This window comes from Wyeomyia smithii, chromosome 2, assembly GCF_029784165.1.
Source record: "Wyeomyia smithii strain HCP4-BCI-WySm-NY-G18 chromosome 2, ASM2978416v1, whole genome shotgun sequence".
Classification (NCBI taxonomy): domain Eukaryota; kingdom Metazoa; phylum Arthropoda; class Insecta; order Diptera; family Culicidae; genus Wyeomyia; species Wyeomyia smithii.
The window spans coordinates 69,466,783-69,488,095 of record NC_073695.1 but is presented as its reverse complement, the minus strand read 5'-3'; the positions used below and the strand labels follow the sequence as shown (position 1 = coordinate 69,488,095).

Below are 21,313 nucleotides of genomic sequence, written 5' to 3'. Positions count from 1 at the left end.
TCGAACACCCCTTGAAACGATAAATTACTTCTCGAGATATTTTCCAATCCCGATCGAATGGGGATTTTCAAAAATTGTCGAATAACAGAGTTAAGAAAACCACAAGGATTTTTTAGCCTGCTCGCGCCCAAATGAAGACTCGTAAAGAACTGTCAGCATATGAACAACATCAAAAACAACAAATATTACTCGTACCGTCGTACCTGTGCCACATTTTCCCTGGTGAAATCCGTACAAACCAAAAAAAAACACATCAGAGACGCATGTTGCTCATGCAAATCATTCGTTAGTATTATTAATTATTGTTGCATATACTATCTCTAGCTGTCTGAATTAAATCAATTACATTATACGGTTGATTTGTTGAATTGGAACAGGTGAGTATTTGTTGGAACTTGAATTTCAACATGTTTGTTAAAGCAACGTCACTAAATGGACTGTTGAGCTTTAGTCTTTTATGTTATGACAATGATTATTATGATTTTCAAATAATTACCCATGAAAAAGAAACGAAATATATTTTCTAATGTATCAAGTCAAAGTACGTTCACAAAACTTCTGTTTATTCTGGGTTTCATCGATGATCTCGCGGTATATTGATAGATGAATTTTTTCCCTATGAGTTCTTGTTTACGCAAAATTTCTAATAGTTTTGTGATGTTTTTCGTTGAAGCTTGATTGGGACAATATTTCTGCCAATAAATGTCCCAAGACGACAATTTCCGTAAAATACGAGAGGAAATAAAAATAACAACCGCTAATATGTTAGCGAATACTAAGCCATCCTCAGAACCATTGACGGAGGATACAGATGCAGATGTATCTGCCCCAAACATAAATGAAACAGATGGCGGTTTTGAGTTTGTTTCGCTAACTTCTGCGAATAAACCCGATATACAGAATGCCCGCAGTATAAAAGAACCCATTTCTTCCGAAACATTGAAAACGGAAATAAAGAAAAAGTTGGAAAGTATCAAATTACAACTAGAAGATAAGAAAGAAAAATGTTATAAGCTGGAAAGTAAAAATAAAGAAGCGCCCATGTCGAACTCGATTAATAATAAAAATACCACAAAAGAGAGTTCTGTTGCAGAGGCCACTGGCAACGATGCCACGAATAAAAAAAATAGTGCAAAACCTAATCAACCAAACCCCCCAGTAACTACTAAAACTGTCACGCCAGCTAAAAGCAGCAGCAATGATTCATCGAATAAACTTCCAGTTGTGCTAGACAAAATTACAGAGATTAAACTTAAAATGGAACAAATATCCTTATCCACACAAGCAGGACCAAGCAATATAAATAATACCGTAAACAAAAGCGGTAGCACTTCAACTCTGTCCAGTAGTTCAGAGTGTCCGAAACGAAAAAGACAGAAACCTAATAAAAACACAATTAATAAGTTATCGGACGCGAAGACGAATGTCGTTTCTAAGGAAACGGTTCCAGCAGAGGATTTACTTCTTCTCACATTATTATCGCTTAAGCCTAAGACTCGAGATAAATATTTACACAAGATTGCGAAAAAACGTGGTCTGGAGGTTCCCGATTACCAAGGAATTATTGAACCAAGGTTCGCACCACTAGCTAACAAACTTAAGTTGGATGCTTTGGAGTTCTGCTTCGGAAATCAGCAAAAAGTGGTAACACAGGATGATATAAATAGGCCCTGTTTGGTCGTGAACGATTTGGAGAAGATTCAGAGTACGAAAAAAGTTAGTAATGTAGTGTTTGCTCTCTGATTTGAATTTTATTTAATTTTCTTTCTTTCAATTTGATGTAGGTAATTGAACGTCGCACATTTGAAGACGAGGTGTCATACCTATTAAACAACGGTAAGACCACGAACTTAAAAGATTATAGAAAGGAGTTAGTGTTGGAGAATGTCTGCAAAGCAGAAACTAATAGTTTTCTCGATGAAAAGAATCGCGCAGCGCTAGAACAGCTAGTGAACCGTCTGGTTTCCGAAAAATACGGCTACATAGTTGAGGGAGTTCTACGGGTCAATATGTCTAATAACGCTCAGGCTTTTGTTGACGATCATACAAGAGAAGCTGATGTGTTTATAAATTCAATTCTTTTGAGAAAATGTGCCATGGACGGGGATTTCGTAAAAGTTTTCGTTCGACACGGCGAGAACGGAGATGTGTCACCAAACAAAAGCAGTTCTCTCAACAACAACGATATCGAGAGGAACTCAGCAGATGATGGACTATTACAGGAGGAATACATTGAACAGGAAAAACCCAAAAACAACTGGGGATTTGTAGTGGAGATCTTGGAAAAACGTCACAGTCGTTTGTGTGTTGGTACTTTTATGCCGTTTTCACCTAACAGTAGTCAGTTTATAAAGTTCACACCCAGGGACCACCGGATTCCTATCATGCGGGTTTACAAACAAAACTGGCCAGAGGCAATATTCAAGAATCAGTTCAGTGAAATTGAATCAGTTATTTATCAGGCTGAAATTATCGACTGGAAAAACGATATTCCCGTTGGTAATGTGCTGAAATCGATTGGAAAGTGCGGCGATCTTGAGGTCGAGTCACAGGCAATTCTAGTGGAGTATGATTTGGACGTTTCCCCATATTCGGAAGCCATTATCAAAAGCTTGCCTTCGTCGCCGTTCCAAATTCCGGCGGAAGAAATTGAACGGCGCATAGATTTACGAGATGAGTGCGTATTTACGATTGACCCGCTTACTGCGAGAGACTTAGACGATGCGCTGAGTTGTAAGATTCTTAAAAATGGCAACTTTGAAATAGGAGTTCACATTTCCGATGTAACCTATTTCCTGAAGGAAGGTTCTGAGCTGGATGAATTAGTAAAACTTAGGGCCACATCAATCTACATGGTAGACAACGTGTACCACATGCTGCCGAAACCATTGTGTTTTCTGTGTTCTTTACTACCAGGAGAAGATAAAATGACCTTCTCTGTTTTCTGGGAAATTACACCGAATGCGAAAGTTTTGCGAACTAGATTTGCCAGAACTATAATTAACTCCTGTGTTCAGCTTGCCTATGAACATGCACAAATCATGTTAGATAATCCAAATGAAGACTTGAATCCAAACGATTTTCCCGAAATTTTGCATGAGTACACACCGAACTTTCTCAGTCGAATAGTCAACCAATTGCAATCGGTTGCAGTTAAACTGAGAGCACAGAGAATGGAAAACGGGTGTCTAAAAATGAATCAGCCAAAGTTGACTTTCACACTGGATCCGGAAAGTGGTAAGCCAACTGCTTTTGCTAATTATGAATTGCGCACAGCAAATCAAATGATTGAAGATTTTATGCTTCTGGCAAATTCTGCAGTAGCCGAATTTTGTCGTTCGAAATTCCCCGACAAAGCTGTACTCCGTAACCATATGAGTCCGTCAACAATTCAAATGAGCAACCTTGCAAAATTGCTTGCTCGATATGGCCACGAACTACGAGTGGATACGTCAAAGGCTATTGCGGAATCGATAGAGTCCATTGTCGCGGCTTCCCCACAACCAGATGCTGCTCGTACTGTCTTGAATGTAATGCTTGCTAAACCGATGACTCGTGCACAATATTTTTGTTCGGCCTTTGCCTCTACTGACGAAGAATTCTTACACTATGCATTAGCCATTCCCATCTATACACATTTTACCAGTCCGATTCGAAGGTACGCAGACTGCATGGTACATCGTGTCCTTGCTGCTGCTTTGGAACTCACAGAACCGCCCACTCGCACACCAGAGGAGCTTAGCAAACTTACTGGTGTTTGCAATGTCAAAAAGTACAATGCCAAGTTAGCTGGTGATGCTAGTTGTTTGTTATACTTTAAACACTACATTCGTGATGTGAAGAGCATGGACATGGAAGCCGCTGTTTTGGATGTTACCCAACACCACATGGATTTAATATTGATTGCGGCAGGGCTGCTGATACGAGCGAATTATAAGGTGAGTTTGCTGGAGGTTTATCGAGCCAGATGTCTAATGCAATATTTCTCTTTTCACGCATCAGCGGTTGGCCAAAGCTAGCGAAATTGAAGTCATCGAGAAGTCTAAAAACGTACGACACTGTGTACTCAAGAGGAAAGATATCCCACCGGTCACCATTCAACTGTTCTCAAAGGTGCTCGTTAAAGTAGAACTTGTTAAGGATGCAATCACTGCCACAAGCGTTATTCCTTTGGTGGAACGACAGTGAACAAAAAACTTCACGAGCCACCGACAACCTACGCAGTGTACATTTTATTGCATACTTTTACGAGTATTTAATTTTACAATTGCCAAGAACTGCATTGATTAATTACAGCATTGTTCAAAATTCGTTATATGGGTGAAAAATGAAACGGACTTGTTTTTTTTTCTACATTCATTACACAGTGATAATAATTACGGAGAATTCCTCCGGACTGAGCGGCTTGGTGTTAGTATGGTAACCAATAAAATGGAGATTAAATTTCCTTTTGTTTATTCATAAAATAACATTTGGAAAAGTTCTGAGAGCTCTGAGTTGTTTTAATGAAACCTGGTCACCTATTCTACAACAATGAGACTGAATTAGTCTGTTAATGAAAACAAGAATAATAAAGACTAATAAAAAAAAACATGAGGCCGTTTTTTAGGTTTCACCTCTTGCTCCAACGACGTTGTATAGTTATCGTTTCCGAGATAATCGATGCACATCCCAGAATACAGATGAGGTAGACTTTAGAACCTGCTTGCATGTGTCATCTATTGATGCATCGATATAGAAGATGCACAACCCTATACACTACTCCTAATCTTCAACAAATGATTGGCTTATCCTTGTTTTCGTACGAAAGCATCGACAATTCGTATCCCTATTTTCGCTCCAATCAATTCGAACGTACAAATGTCCTCTCATTTACCTCATTCGAAAGCAAGATTAGCCGCTGGTACTAATTCTAGAAATTAAGGAAAAATAATTCTGCTGGCGCCTTAAGAATTTTTCATAGTTGACTCCCAGAATTTTATTAATAATTTGCTGCAACATAACACGCAGCGTTGTGACTTTATTGATTCGCTTCTTAGTGATGCAAATTTTCAATTGGCGGATTTGCGATTTGATTAAATTTGTTAGAAATTTGGCCTTTGAAACACAAACCGCTGATTCGCAAACACTTCAGGAAAGCAGTAGAAAACGTTTATGCATACTTCGTGAACTGCTGATAAAAAGTAAAAATCGCTTTACTGCTATAGTAGCTTTTAGAGCATATGTTCCATCAAGCTACTCTAATCAAAGAGAACCTAAACATTTAAGTAATGAGCATAAATATAGTACATGGAATATGATCGGTTTTTCTTCCCCTCCTGGTTTTGAGGTATGTTACTATGGTCTATTAAACCAGTTGTCATAAATGTGACAGCTAAATCGTCCAGCTCAAACAGATGTAGCGGAATGAACAATAGCACAAATCACTTTTGTTCACGAAAATAAGTTGCTGTTTTTTGTTTGCTAAGAACGATAATGGATATCGTGGGTTGAGGAAAATTGTACGTTGTTACCACTTTGCTACATTATGAACCGCTAACAATAGATTTCGTCATAGAGCGACTCTCTGATAAAACCATGTTAGCATTGTTTCCATCAAATAGAAGAGAAATTCAGGCATTGTTTGGCTATTTTCGATACTTTTTTGTCGTATTCCTGCGGTGTTTGTCATCATATCATTATAAATAATTGCGATCGCTCGCAGTAATGTTTCTAACCCTTGAATGTGCAATGTTGTTTTAAAAAAACTTTTTAAAATAAATAGGTATATTTTAGTTTCACAATAATAACAATTCATTGCAACAGTTATCTATGCTTCAATATTTCTTTAAGCCTAGATAACTTTCCCAATGATTTATTATTCTGGAAAAAAAACTAATACATTTGATTTGAAACGTTATTCGCAATTTTGTGTCGAAACAACATTGCGCATTCAAGGGCTGATGATAACTCCTAGATCATTATTTAGAAGAATTGAGAAATATAAAGTTCAGGACAGTCTTACCAGTTATTAACTATAGATGAAGAGTTCTTTCATGTATTAGAAAAGCGAACAACAGTCCTTAACCAAAATTGTTAGATTATCATTTATTCGGCTTTGTTTCGTTGAAATGCACTGCACAGATGAGCCGGTGAGAGCAAAAGTGGTACATGTGCCATTGAGTAAATTTTTCAGGAGACGCGATGGACGAAAACACTCAAATAGTAAATTATTTTCAACATTTTTTTCCAGCATAACTGCACTAAATTATTGCTGGAGAGGTTTCAAAAGACGGTACATGAAAGCATAACGAGTTCTAGTTGAGAAACTCACACAAACTTCAATGGAAAAACATGTACCACTTTTGTTCTATGGGAAAAATAATGACAACCAGAAAACGTTGAGAGCAAAAGTGGTACATGTCTAGCGTGAGCATGAAGGATGCATTATAGCTCTCTAACCTTAGGACATAGAACTTTCATGTCTTCAGAAGAGTTGTCCAAGTGATTAAGTACTATAGAATGATGACCTGATTGTTAAGGAATTCTGTCTCTTCGTGGCGCTAGTGTATATGTATTTGGTAACAGCATACGAGTTGGTACTGAAATAGGTAAAATGCTTTCTGTTACAAAATAGTCACGGATACACTAGCGCCACGTAGTGAGAAAATTCCAAAGCAGACAGATCTTCATCTGAAGGTACTCAATCATATGACCAACTTTGCTGAAGACATGATTGTTTTATATCCTAAGATTCTCGACTTACAATTCATCTAACATGCACAGACTGGACATGTACCACTCTCGCTCTCAACGAAATGGTGATTATGTTAATTACCAAAAAATATGTTGGCTATAAATTTGGTTTAGGTTATCAGATCTCGGTTTTTCTTGGATATTCTAGTACATTATTGCGTTCTGCATCAATTTATGCAAAAAACCCAAAAAGTGTAAAAATGGCACATGTACCACTTTTGCTCTCAACGGCTCAAATAACTTCTGCTTAGTACACATTCTTGAAAACGTGGAAACGTTTCGGTACGAGTAAACATTTTACTGTTTATCTCGAATTACACTTCGACCAATGAAGCATTTTCATTATTTATTCTTTTTTCACAATTAATACATAACTAAATGCATCTTTTGTTGCTTATCAGATGAATCTGTTGCACATAAATTTTTCTTGATAGTATCGGTTTAGTTGATTGGACACGCAACTGATATTAACGGAAGTAAAAGTTCCGAAATGGTAGATACAACCTTTACGTAAAATATTCGATGAGAATAGAATTTCAAAGGAACGATTTCTTTTTAACTTGAGTTGATAAATGATGTACTTTGGGGTGCGATTTTTGCTTCCGCACTTAATTTCCGATTGCCTACCCTGTTTTTTCGTACCTACGAGATTATAACTCTACTTTCTTTACATTACCTTTGCGATCCCATCCCTTCAGTTCTTTAGTGGAATGCTTAGCAATATATTTGATGAAGTCATCTACTTCGCGACCGCCTTCATAGCGCATGGGATTACTCTTGTCGTTCTTCGGTAACCAATAAAGAGTTGGAAAACCGCGAACATCGAACGTTGGCGGCACATCATTGGCAGTAGCATCCATCTTAACAATAGAAACTTCCTCGTCCTTTAGTTTAGTGGCCAATTCTTCGTACACCGGTGTTAGCTTCTTGCAGTGTCCACACCATGGGGCATAGAACTCCATCAATGTATCGACGCCATTGTTCATTACGACGTCTTGGAAATTCTTGCCAACAGCTACTTTCACCGGAGCATCATTACTCTCTGGCACAGGTTCTGATTTGACATAAGGTTCCAAATTGCCTGCTTCCAGCTCGGTGGCAAAAGCTTGCAGATTTTCAACTCTGTGAAGAGAGATAGAAACACATATATTTGTATTTAGTGTGACACAACGAATTACCTCTCATTTTGCGTAATTGTTATGCAACGAGATAATCGCATAGGTAGTTTACAATTACTCTGTATAATTTTCTAACTGACCATGCCATATTGATGATGTGTTAGCTTCAATTGATGTTTTATTATACGACAACGATTTATGAGACTTTAAAATCTTGTTTCTAAATCAAGTAAACAGCTAGAACACTTACGAGAATGCATCCTTCATGATGAACTTTTGGTTTTTAGCATCACGAGCTAGCGCCAATGGTTGGTCTCCAACGTAATCATAGCCATACTCATTCAACTCGTGCTGGAAGTCATCTTTGGCACTCACAGCAAAGCTGACTCGCCCGACAAATTCTTTGGCGACCTTCAACACGCGGTTGCGCCAATAGTTGGTTCCTTTCGGGTTCTTGATGTAATCTACAGCATAATAAACAACGACCATCGGGGGTTTAAAGTCGTTTACGGTGTCCCGGGTCCGAACCCCGCACAGTCCGTGGAAGTTTTCCTTGACGAAGGTACTCAAATCATCCTTAGTCTTGCCTTCGAACCTAACAAAGTCTGATTCGAATTTGTTTGCAAACTGCTTAGCCCGAAATAGGACAATGGCATCGGTTTCACCTTGCTTTTCCAGGACATCTTGAGCACTGCTGTGACCAAATCGTAGTCGTTCTCGCTGACTATCTGCATATTTCAGGAACACGCCTTTGAGATCGGACTCTTTTTGGAAGAAACCTACCAAGGTGGTCTCCTGCACTTTTAAGAAAGCCTCGAAGGCATCCAAAGTCAATAGATCTTTGGATGCTGGTCCGACTATAGATTTCATGTACTTTGCGATACCATTTGCCTCACGTGGACCATTATATTCCTGTGAAACTTCGCCATTCTTGAAGATTTTCAACGTGGGATAACCCGATACCGAATACTTGCTACATGTGTCTTTGCCTCCCTCAGTACAATCAACCTTGGCAAGCGTAATCGGGGGGTCTTCGCCACGCAACAACTCGGCTGCTTTGGCGTATTCGGGTTTTAACTTTTTACAATGGCCACACCTGTGTAAAAAATAATGATATGTTGAACGTTTGTATTAGTTTATAATACTACATATATTACTTTAGTATATTGTTTTATTTCAAAATAAATAATTTTGACTCACGGAATTCGTAATGTAAAATCTACATTATTTTAAATTTTGATAGTTGAATATTGAGGCATAACTTTTTTAAACACAGGTAGGAATATTGATTGATGTTCGGGCTATTTCTGGTAAACATAATGTTTATCAATGTTTGAAAAAAATTACAATGTGGTTTTCAGATGTCATAAGCAGGGAAATTATGATGCAGGTATGAATGAAAAAACAGCATTAGATTTCTTACCATGGAGCATAAAACATAACCAGTGTAGTTTCCGTGTCGTAAAGTCCTATCCGAGTGGAGAAATCGCTATCAGTAAGTTCCAGCACATCGGCTTCACCGGCATATCCGCAATGGATAATACCAAAAATAACGAGCAAAACTTTTGCTGGAGTCATTTATCCCGACTCAAGTAGCACCTAGGCGGCAGCAAATGTACAAATTTTGAGCTGCAATTTATGGTTTCACACCCCGTACTAATGACCGACTATTTTCCAGTTCTCAGCTCAAATCAGCTTCAGACAAGAGGGAGTAGACGTGGCCACACTGAAGAGCGCTTCCAATGCTGCTGAAATGGTGGACAACACAAATTCGCTGTCTCAGCACGATCTTTCTGCACTGTATTGATGGTGCGGTAATTTTTATGTGTTGGAGTTTGCCGGTGCGGTGCCTGCCAAGACGTTAGTTGAAAAGAGACAAGTTGAAGCCCAAAGCACTGGTTATTCTATTCTCGCATTTTTGAATGATTCGTTGTTGTTTGTTGGCGCTCGCTGATTGGTTACAAAGTAAGCGCTCTTTGTTGAATAATTTTCTTAAAGTAAATTTTCTTGAAAATATTTGTTACTGATTTGAAATGACGGGTGAATTCGAAGCTGTAAACCAATTGCTGGAACTATATGTGGAACAATATTGCCCCTTGCATGACTATTTGGTTTTCTGTGATAATCATTCATTGCCCAATTTCTTATTTCGCTCTATCAAATTGACACCTCAGTAGCGCAGTGGCACAGTTTTTTGGGTTCATTGTTTGTTTTTTTTTTAATTTGCAACATTAAGTATATATTTTTGAGCAGCTTTAGTTGAACATTGGATTGAATATCAAAACTAAACCAACAAAACTAAAGCCTGTATTACACTCTTTGACCAAGCGTCAAATATTTGTCACTTTTTGACAGATAAAAATTTGGTCAAATATAATTGTTTGTCACTCTCCAATTTTAACATGAGGCAAACACGGGCAAACAACAACCATGATGTCAAATAAATTTGACCATTATGTCAGAAGGTCAAATATTTGACCATCAGACAAAGAGTGTACTACAGGCTTAAGTGTTACATGATTGATTGGGTGATACTGAGTATCGATACTTTCTCAATCGTCATTGTATCGATACCAGATCTCATGGTTTCAAGTATACACTGGGGTCTTCTTTTACGCGGGTTAAATTTATGAGTTTTTTCAAACGCGATTTTTTTACAATAGCGCGGATTATTTTTACGCGATTCGGAAGATTATTTGTACGCGGTATCGAATAAGTTTAGTATAAGTAAATCTTATCTAATCTTTTAAACGGGGTACAATCAACCACGTAAAAAAAGTCCCCAGTGTACTTCATTAGTATATATAGGTATCAAGCACTGAACATTGCTGGAGTGATTTTTTATTAACCTACCAAGGTAGCAGTCATGATAGAGATTTTTTTGTCTATGTAATTAAATATTTCTGTCAAGCGTTTCGATAACGCTAGTATCGATACAACAATACCGCACGCTTAGCCTTGGGGCTAATAGCGGTCTCGATCAACTAGATTAGTTGAGAGAATTCGTTATCGTTTTTGGCACATTTTGCATGTGTAGGATAAGTACAACGATACACCGTGCCCCAGTCGAGAAAATTTCCAGCTCGAAAAGATCCTCGACTCGATCGGGAATCGAACCCGATATCGCAACCGTGTGGGAGAGCTAGCCGACCGACATCGCTAACCACAGAACCACGGGGACCACTGACCACTGAGTATCGATACCCATCACCCAATCTGCGAAATCGTGTGCGAGATTCGACTGTGATAATCGTGTATTTCGGGGTAGTCCAATTTGGCGTAAAAGTCGCAATAATACGTGGATGAAACTTTTAAATTTTTAGTTAAAGTTATGTTTAGAGCTCCATGCAAACTGAAAATATCATATAAAATGTTTATTTTTTCATTTCCGTGAAAAATGCAAATTGTCGAAATTTCACTCCCGACGAACTTTCATTTCGCTTGGAACTAGGGATAAACTCGATCTAATGCCTTGTTCAGACTACGCCGGATATCACCTGATATCGCCAGATGATATCGGATATCACTTCGAGCGTTCACATTGGAGTGAGCTGATATGATTTGGTAATTGGAAAGAGAAAAAAACAAAAACAGGTCAAAGCTAAAACAGGACAACAAGAGCAATGGGATTAGGATAGAGATGTCAGCTAGTTGGCTCGCACCAACGCGAACTCTCATATGCAATTGTCAACATGTGCGGGATGAAAATAGCAAAAATATTTCCTTCCTTTTTCCTCGCATGCAACGCGAATTGCGAAATTTGTAGGGTTGCGTCAAATGTCTGTTGGCCGTGTTGCCAACTGCTGGAAATGTGGTTATTATTGATTTTCGAACATGATATCCGCGATAGCATGTAGCCGAGGTGATATCCGTTGACAGCTCGATTGTATGGGATATCAGGTAATATCGATGGTGATATGGCCTCGATAGCACGAATTGCCTGATATCAGGTGATATGCAGTGTAGTGTGAACTATAGACACTATATATATAGACCTGCGGACTGAACCGCAGCGAGCCAAAATAACTGTCAAACGTGCGAGCCAAAATGAACACAATGAAAAATTTGTATCAAACAAATAACAAGAATATGAAAAACCAGCGATTCCAATGCTGCCGCCATCCACTACGCAGGTCTATATGTATAGTGTTTATATTTTTTTTTTCTCGCTTATTTTCCGTCGGTCTAGTCCCGCCACTGTTGTGGCCAAACACCGACGCCCAGGGAGGCGACTCCACACCCAGGACCCTAACTCACGACCCGTTTATTAACTATAGTGTTTATAGTGTGAACGGGGTATAACACGGGTAAAGGCCCAAGCACAATGGATACGTTTGCGTTGCGTTGACGTTAATTTGACAGAAAATGTATGGGCTAACTGTCAAATTGCCGCAAACACAGCCGCAACGTATCAATTGTGTTTAAACCTTAACACTGAACATCCTTTCTCTTTTCTACGCACAAGTATAATAGATTGTTTGCTCAATAGGAATCGCACTGACAGATAATTTTTATAACATTTTTGACAGTATCGCCACTCTATATATCTCGCCAAACATGTGAAAAGGGCCCTTTTGACAAATGTAAACACGTTTTTTAAAGAATACAAGTTTAATCTACTCGCACAAATAGCATTGTCTGATGAAAAATAAATTCTCTAATCAACAAATCTTATCGGTAAAGGTAGATTTCGCTTGCAGTAACCAAAAGAACAAGAAAATTTGGCTTGTTTTCATATGGCACATGGGCCCTTTTCACATGTTTGGCGAGATATGAGCGTGGAAAGCTGGATTGGAAGTTTTTACTATACGTTCATAGATGTCGTTTATACAAGGTTCAAATGAATGACCTTTTTCATTGCTTTCTTTGGTTCTATTTATGCTGGAAAATAAACATAAAAACAGAGAGTAGGTATTAAAAACAGATCTTTTTGAGACATCAACATATAGCAATTGTTTTCATATCCAAAATTTCGATTTATTTGGATGTAACAAGTCTGTAGGGTGATATGCAAAGTATCTCTTTGCCTGGAGTATTGTCACAAATAAACTGATTCAAAAATCCAGGTAGACGTTGTTGTAAGAATGTCTGATAGCAATGTCTTTGTTTTGGACAATGGTGCGTTTTTCGCTAAAGTTGGAATGTCCGAATGGAATGCACCTAAGTAGGTGGAGTAAGTTCGCTCTTCATTGCCTTTTTCAATGAAATTATCTTTGTAGAGTTGTTCCGAACTGTATCACTAAAGCCAAATCAGAACGAAGGCGTCCTTTTGTCGGCAGCCAAATTGACGAATGCCGGGATGTTTCCGGGTTATTTTACATACTTTGTTTTCAGCGTGGCTATCTGGTAAATTGGGACATACAAAAGACCGTATGGGATTATATTTTCAGTCAAGAATGTTGCCCAGTAAATTTTTCTGAAACCCCGTTGTTGATTACGGAGCCACTATTCAACTTTCAGTCTATTCAAGAAGCGATGTTGGAAATTCTTTACGAGGAATACGACTGTGATGCGGTTTGTAAAACTAGTTCAGTTGATTTAGCAGCATTTCACTACACTCATGGCGAGCAACGAAAGAAACCACTGTGCTGTGTGGTGGTCGACATGGGCTACAGCTTCACACACGTCGTTCCATTTATAAAAGGAACCAAACTTAAGGAAGCAATTCGACGAATCGATGTAGGTGGGAAGCTGCTAACAAATCATTTGAAGGAAATTATTTCATATCGACAACTGAACGTAATGGATGAATCATATGTGATAAATCAGGTTAAGGAAGACAGCTGTTTCGTATCGCAGAATTTCAACGAGGACATGCAAATTGCTCGAAAGCGATACCCAGACAATACCATTATAAGGGAATATGTGTTACCAGATTATACTCAAATTCGCAGAGGATACATGCGGACACTAGATCCCACTAACAGTGATAATGATGAATTACAAACGCTACGGATGAATAACGAGCGCTTCGTTATACCAGAAGTATTACTTCATCCTTCTGATATTGGAATATCACAGATGGGAGTTGCAGAAGCTATTGTGCACTCCATTAATGCTTGCCCGGAGGAAACAAGACCCCATTTGTTCAGCAACATTGTGGTATGCGGTGGCAGTGCGTTATTCAGTGGTATGCAGAGTCGAATACAGCAAGAAGTACGGGCTTTAGCTCCAGATGAGTTTATCGTAAACGTTACTATACCAAAAGAGTAAATCTAAATCATCACTTTGGTTGGCTTGTCACTAACCTTTTAATTTTTGATTTTCAGTCCAATATCATACGCCTGGTTTGGAGGTCAACAGTACTCGCAGTCGCTCAGTTTTATCAAATCTTGTATAAGTCGTAATCAATATGAGGAGAGTGGTATCAAACACCTAGTAGAGAAGTGTGACCAATAACTTCTTTTAAATGTTGCTTTGTAAGTTGAGAGATTCTTTCCATTGTTCATTGATACTGCTATTAACACGATACAAGATTTATTGGGTAAACTTTGACACCGGTGCAGTGAATTTATTGAGTTTTGGGTAAAACAAAACTTAGTTTGCTGATTAGTAAAAATAAACATCAAAGTAACATTAAATAAGAAATATTTAAAAACAATAAATCATGAAAATGCTTCAGACCTCACATGAGAACGTATGTTTTATATTTAGATAACATGAACGGTTAGGTTATAGTTGCACTGCTAAATAGTCTATCGATTAGCAAAATGCTGAACACGAATATCTTGAAAAAACATCCATTAATATTGCTGGCGTCTTCTAGCTGCTCGTTGTTTATCAAATCGTAGCTCCATTTCTTCCAGTACTTTGGGAGTGTATCGAACAACCAACTTTACTGATCCAACAGCCTGTTTTAATAGCTCAACAGCTTTTTCGTGATTTTCACCTTCAACTGAAACTCCATTGACAGAGAGTAGCTGGTCACCTCTCTTCAGCCCACCGTGACGATCAGCAACACCCCCGGGAATAATACGAGATATATATATGGGGGAGTTCTGCTCCTTCCCTCCCATAACGTTAAAACCCAAGCCTGTTACAGAAATTCAAATATAAAAACGTTTTATGTTACACTTTCATGCGAATAAGCAGATTAAACTAAATTGGGGGTGTGTCAAATTTCGTAATATTGTAACAGGAATTATAAGTTAATCTACAAACCTTCATCAGTTTTCGGTAGCTCAACTACTCGCGGATGAGCATGGCCTTCGCTGGCCGCGAAAGCAGCAATAGTAGCCTTAGCAGTAGCGGAAGCACGAACATCTAGTGAACCCTGAACGTCCACTGTCTCATAGACATGCTCGTATACCTCACGTACAGCATTCAAAAAATCACTCTGCAGTACTTTTTGCAATGCTGCCAACTTGGTCGCTGGGACTTCTCCACTCCGTTGTAGATTTTCCAGCAATTCTATAGAACGCTTAACATCTGTAGAAAACAAACATCGTGTATCATTGTACTTTATTTTTAGTCTCAGCTATAACACTTATTTCCGATTTATACCTTTGGCAAGTGTTAATGGCTCACAAACGTTGGCCATATTTTTTTTTATTGTAGCAACAAAGATGCTGTAATGAAACACAAACTAATCGATTTTTAATTACTTTCACGTTGCTTAGTATTATTACACAGAGAAAATAGTAGAATTCTCCGCAGAGTTACAAACAATCAGTAAGAATTTTGTTCAGATGATTATTATATCCAAAAATAGTCAAATAAATTTTGTTTTTCTAGGGAAAATGGGTTTCTGTCACAAACAAACTCAACTTCGTATTGACTCAGAAAACCACCACCGAAGAGTGGTGAAATAAACCTGCTGCTAATCAGGGATGCCAGTTTTTGTAGAAAAAAGGTGACACAGACAAATATCATGGTTGTTTCCATTATGTTAGGGGTTTTGTCAATTCAGAAATATATCGAAAGCGACGAGTCGCCCAGGTAAGGGTTCTCCAGCGTAGTATCACATACTTAGACATACGTAACACTGGCGATTTTTTCGGTACTCTTTGCCCCACATCACCCGGTACCAACATCAGTATGAACTGCTCGACAAAAATGAACGGAATGAATTTTCTTCGTAGCGGCTCTACTTGAGTCCCCAACAAAATCCCTTACGAAACTGTCAAAAAGTTGTTTACAAAATCAATGCTGCATTTTTCGAGTGGGAACGAGACAAATGTAGGGCTGCGCAGGTACACAACCTCCATAAACTACTCAAACAGAGGTTTTTTTACAGAGGTTACTTTCGAGTAGTTCATTTTGTACCAACTTTTTTGGAAGATTTCTTCCTGAGTGTTACGTATGTCTTATGTATGTGGTAGTATTGTCCTTTCACAAAAAAATTAGAATGCAGGGTATTTTCAAGAAAAAGAAGAGGCAACACCCGCAACTCACAGACATCACAAACACTGGTAAAAAGTGCTGTAAGGAATAGCACTCGATACACGTTCAACTGGGGATAGTGAAATCACAGAGAACAGACATTCATGTTCATATAAAGAAATTTGAAAATCGTGTGTAAAAATTTGAATCCAAATACATTAATACACTAACGACATCTGTCTTGTGGTGCCCCAGTTGCACTGCATAAATATTGCTGTATCGATATTTTATCGATATCTGGTTTTTGATTTTTAAAAGTTACGAGCGCCACATAGCGGGCGCATTACCACTTACTGTTAAATAACGGTTGCAAGTTTTTACACATATTTTAAAAATAAGATGAACGTCTGTTCTCTGTGGTGAAATGTTCGTAATTAAAATACAAAAATATCCGAATAAGTTTTATTCTCTACACCATGATGTATAAAGACATGGTGTAACGATATGCCAAAAGCCGAATCGGCCATATTGGAAAAAAATTGCCAGCGTACTCGTTTGTTTATAAACAACTAGGGCATGAAAATTATCACATCTCATAATACATCATTTGATACGTTTAAAATATAAATATGGCAATGCTACATACCTTGCTACCAATATTCATCAATTTAAGAAACAATTTCCAACTCAAAACACCTGAATTTGCGGTGTTCAATTGCCTGGTTAGTGAGGATATATCAATAAACACGAAAAAGTTATTCGCTGTTGCATAGTGATGCTTCGTCTCCAACCCTCCAAAGTGAAAAAACGCTTCCTTACCCCGTGCCTACTTTTTGGTCAAACCGTTGCATCATGTTCTACTCATCATGCTCTACACCTCATTAGTCAATTAGGGTCTTTTTATTTGTTTTTTAGGTTTTCGTTTGTCTGATCGGGCAAAGAATATCATATTCATCATCAAAGGCATGTACGATTCATTGCCATCAGCGATGGGCACCATTTCGTCTATTTTTAGATCGGTTAGTGAACATGGTACGACCACATACATAAGACATACGTAACACTCAGGAAGAAATCTTCCAAAAAAGTTGGTACAAAATGAACTACTCGAAAGTACCAACCTCTGTAAAAAAAACCTCTGTTTGAGTTGTTTTTGAAGCCAGTGTACCTGCGCAGCCCTCACACCAAAATTTCTCTTTATGGTTCAGCAAAAGACATTGCTGAAAGTGTATCAGCAAATCACTTGTTTACTGAATCACAGCATTTTTTTCAAAAGTTTACTGTAATTCAGTTCTACTATTTACTGAATTTCGTTCAGTAATTTTATTTTTGCTGTAAACCAGTATTTCATTGATAAATTTACTGAAAACCAGTAATCGATTCAGTGATTCGTGAAAATACAGCAAATCTATTTGCTGAACAGAAAAACAGTAAATGAATGTTTGCTGGAATCCAGCGAAAGAATTGATATGTCAAAATATTTTACGTCAAGCTGTCATTAGTAAAACGCGCCAAATCGCTGTGCAGCTGGTACGGGATCATCGCTAAGCTCCTGATAGCGGATATGGGACATAGCTAAGTCACTGTTGGGCTAGATGAACTCAAAGGTTGAAATGATAATCATATATCTCTAGTTCAACAGTAATTTGGCTATGATCCGATGGGCGGATGGAAGCTGGTGCCTGAGGGAAACATGGTTCCCTTGAACTAACTGGTTAACCAGTTAATTGATTTATGCTTTGCTGAATGTACAGCAAATTGTCATAGCTGACAACCAGCATGTTGTATTTTGTTTTACTGAACGTGCAGCAAACGATCTGTCACTTTAATGCAATTGAGCATTACTGAATAATCAGTAAATTTCATTTTGCTGAACAGATTGCTGGAAACACAGCACACCAAAAATTAGCAAAATTTTGCTGGTTGCCAGCAATGAAAATTTGGTGTGCTGCATTTGTCTCGTTCCTACTCGAAAAATGCTGCATTGATTTTGTAAATAACTGTTTGACAGTTCCTTATGGGATTTTCTTTGGGGCTCGATAAGGCCGAGAAAAAGAAAATTCATTTTGTTCATTATTTATCGAGCAGTTTGACAGGGCGAGGTACGGAGTACTATGGGGCAACGTGTACCAGAAAAAAACGCCAGTGTTACGTATGTCTTATGTATGTGGTACGACAAAATAGAACTGGCACATACATAAGACATACGAAACACTGCCGTTTTTTTTTTCTGGTACACGTTGCCCCATAGTACTCCGTACCTCGTCCTGTCCAACTGCTCGACAAATAATTAACAAAATGAATTTCTTTTTCTCGGCTTTTACGAGCCCCTAAGAAAATCCCGAGCCATTGACATCCCTATAGTGTCAGATAAAGGTGTATGAAAAGTGGCGGTGATATACTATCTCGTTTACACATACGTTGAGATTTTCGCCCTTGAAACATGGCGCGATGCCATTGGGCTGGTAAATCCCATAGACCTCTCCAATCGTGCATGTATTGGTGCACTATACACCGTGGAAGTCAGATTGAAAATAAGGCCAGCAATGTGCTGTCAAAATGCCTGCATTTATTGCGAAATTTTCATTTTCTTTCACTGACTTGAAACTTAATTTATTCCTACGCGGTAGGGATGGGCGATACTGTTTGAAGTATCGATACCTGAGTACTCGAATACTTTTGCACAAAACGATACCAAATATCGTGGTATCGGTATAGAAAGTATCGATGCCAAAATACTCGATGCTCTTGGCCAAAGTATCGTTACCGCTGGTATCGATACTGGTATCGCCTATCCCCAATAGAAGGCATCGGTGGTATCAGTATCGTTTCAAAGTATCGTTGGCAAAGTATCGATACCGCTACTCATCGCTAGCAACGAGTATCGATGCCGAAATAGAGATAAGTGACTTTTCACCTACGCACACTAATGAACGTGTAAACTCATGTAAAGTTGCTTGTGTTTCCTCCAAACTGTAAATCATCGCATCTCGCTGCTCCGACTTTTTATCACTTTTTACCATTTTTGGTCGATAATGTTCAGCAGCTTCCCCCGATTCATGATCACGAATGAAAAATTCATTCAGAAACGAGTTTAGAACTTATAATAAGTATTCAACTGAATATTTGTCCAGCTGCCAAAAACATAGCATAGCAAACAAAAAGGCGATTTGTAAATACTTTCCTCAACTAGGTGCACTAATACATTCGTACGTAAAAAGGTCTATACTCGATGCTTCAGCTCCATGTATCGATACCGTTGGTATCGATACAAGTATCGCCCATCCCTACTACGCGGATTGTGTGATTTGTTTACGGATAGTATCCTACAGAACGAGTATTTGATTTCCAGTACCGAGCAACTCAAAAAAGACTATATTTTTCGATTTGCTTAGCCCCGGTAGAGTTAAGCAAGAGTCATTTATGAGGCAAAAAATCCGAGTTTAGTGTGCGTGACTGAGCTGTCAGAAACAGGGCTATGCTATAAACGTCAAATCCGATATAAAAGTCGCGTTACCAAATTTTATAGCGGTACCACTGACATTGTGGTACCACTGCACAGTGGTCCAATAAGGCAAAAAGTGGAACTTAATTCCATAGCGCCTTTGACCTTCATCCTAGCTTAAAGTGTCTTCGGAACAATTGTTTGTATGAATGACCCGCATATTCGCAAATTGTCAAAAAGTATGAAAAGTTTACCGTACTAAAAATAAGAAAAATAACTTCTTTGTGTTAAGAGATAGAAGAATAGTTCATTCAGCAAAGTTGTAGGAGATTCAAAAATATGAAACTTTGTTGAACAAATGAAAACCCTATCTTTTTTTTGCTACAAAGTTATAAAGTATATAACATGAAACTTACCTAAAAGTTAGTTTTTTGTGTTTAACTTTTGTGAGTTGCATTTTACACGAAAGTATTGTTCGGAGGAATTGTTAGGGCACACAAAATACACATTTTTACCAAAGGTCATATATCTCCCGGACTTTTTCTTACAAAGTTATATCATATTTTAGCTTATTTTTTCGATAATTTCAAAAACGTACAGGTTAAAAAGGGGCAAGTGAAATCAGGATGACAATACTTTCCCTTGAAGTTAAGCTGAAGTACTATAAACATCTTTAGGCTCCATTTGTCCCAATCCACCCATATTGGAGTACGGCGAGCACATGTTACAGTAGGTTTTCATATATCAAAAATACAAACTTTGTTGTGTTAAGAGATAGAGGATTGGTTGATTCGGCAAAGTTTTAGAAAGTGCAAAAATATGAATCTTTGCTGAACAAACAAAATTCCTATCTTCATTGGGTACAGAGTTACAGAGTATATTATATGAAAGTTACTTAAAAGTTAGTTTTTTGTACTTAACTTTTATTAGTTACATTTTACAAGAAAACGTTGTTCTAAAGAAGCATTTGGTCATACAAAACACACGTCTTTGTTGAAGACTACACATCTCCAGAACTTTTCCTTACAAAGTTATAGCACATTTCAGCATATTTTTTCGATAACTTCAACAACGCATAGAATAAAGATTAGGTGGATTGTGACAGATGGAAATTATAACAGTTCTGAGCACTCGAGCTAAACTTCGAGAAAAAGCATTAACATCATGATTATACTTACCACTTTTTCCTTGATACGTTCTTAAAGTTATCGAAAAAATAAGCTAAAGCATGCTATAACTTTGTAAGGAAAAGTTCTGGAGATGTGTGGCCTTCAACAAAAACGTGTGTTTTGTATGACCAAATGCTTCTTTAGAACAACGTTTTCTTGTAAAATGTAGCTAACAAAAGTTAAGTGCAAAAAATTAACTTTTAAGTAACTTTTACAGAAAATACTCTGTAACTCTGTACCCAATGAACATAGGAATTTTGTTTGTTCAGCAAAGATTCATATTTTTGCACGTTCTAAAACTTTGCCGAATTAATCATTCCTCTATCTCTTAACACAAAAAAGTTAGTATTTTTGATATATGAAAACCTTCTGTAACATATGCTCGCCGTACTAACATGGGTGGATTGGGACAAATGGAACCTTAAGGAGTTTATAGTACTTCAGCTTAACTTCAAGAAACATTATTGGCATCATGATTCCACTTGCCCCTTTTTAACCTATACGTTTTTGAAATTATCGAAAAA

At 37.9% G+C, this 21,313-nt stretch overlaps 4 protein-coding genes across 5 annotated transcripts; 2 read left to right on the top strand and 2 right to left on the bottom strand.

Moving 5' to 3' along the window:
• The first annotated feature begins 182 nt into the window (after nucleotides 1–182).
• On the top strand, nucleotides 183–5,331 carry LOC129721447 (DIS3-like exonuclease 2). Its single transcript, XM_055674003.1, has 4 exons — nucleotides 183–377; nucleotides 674–1,716; nucleotides 1,785–3,938; nucleotides 4,003–5,331. Exons 2-4 carry the CDS (start codon nucleotides 703–705, stop codon nucleotides 4,186–4,188), a joined length of 3,354 nt encoding a protein of 1,117 aa, XP_055529978.1. The 5' UTR covers nucleotides 183–377; nucleotides 674–702; the 3' UTR covers nucleotides 4,189–5,331.
• Nucleotides 5,332–6,062: 731 nt separating this feature from the next.
• On the bottom strand, nucleotides 6,063–9,662 carry LOC129721448 (protein disulfide-isomerase A3-like). The gene is made up of 3 exons (XM_055674004.1): nucleotides 9,277–9,662; nucleotides 8,104–8,949; nucleotides 6,063–7,857 (listed from the first exon to the last, which is right to left on the bottom strand). The coding sequence occupies exons 1-3, from the start codon at nucleotides 9,429–9,431 to the stop codon at nucleotides 7,386–7,388; spliced, it is 1,473 nt and encodes a 490-aa protein (XP_055529979.1). The 5' UTR covers nucleotides 9,432–9,662; the 3' UTR covers nucleotides 6,063–7,385.
• A 3,001-nt stretch (nucleotides 9,663–12,663) lies between these two features.
• LOC129724606 (actin-related protein 6) lies at nucleotides 12,664–14,481 on the top strand. Its single transcript, XM_055679616.1, has 4 exons — nucleotides 12,664–12,760; nucleotides 12,849–13,017; nucleotides 13,073–14,062; nucleotides 14,123–14,481. The coding sequence occupies exons 2-4, from the start codon at nucleotides 12,938–12,940 to the stop codon at nucleotides 14,250–14,252; spliced, it is 1,200 nt and encodes a 399-aa protein (XP_055535591.1). The 5' UTR covers nucleotides 12,664–12,760; nucleotides 12,849–12,937; the 3' UTR covers nucleotides 14,253–14,481.
• Nucleotides 14,314–15,655, bottom strand: LOC129724607 (protein lin-7 homolog C). Of its 2 annotated transcripts, XM_055679619.1 has the most exons (4): nucleotides 15,482–15,655; nucleotides 15,357–15,421; nucleotides 15,015–15,281; nucleotides 14,314–14,886 (listed from the first exon to the last, which is right to left on the bottom strand). In XM_055679619.1, exons 2-4 carry the CDS (start codon nucleotides 15,391–15,393, stop codon nucleotides 14,597–14,599), a joined length of 594 nt encoding a protein of 197 aa, XP_055535594.1. In that variant the 5' UTR covers nucleotides 15,394–15,421; nucleotides 15,482–15,655; the 3' UTR covers nucleotides 14,314–14,596. The 2 variants fall into 2 exon arrangements, with proteins under 2 accessions (XP_055535594.1, XP_055535592.1); XM_055679617.1 differs by having other exon boundaries at nucleotides 15,357–15,655.
• Nucleotides 15,656–21,313: the final 5,658 nt, after the last annotated feature.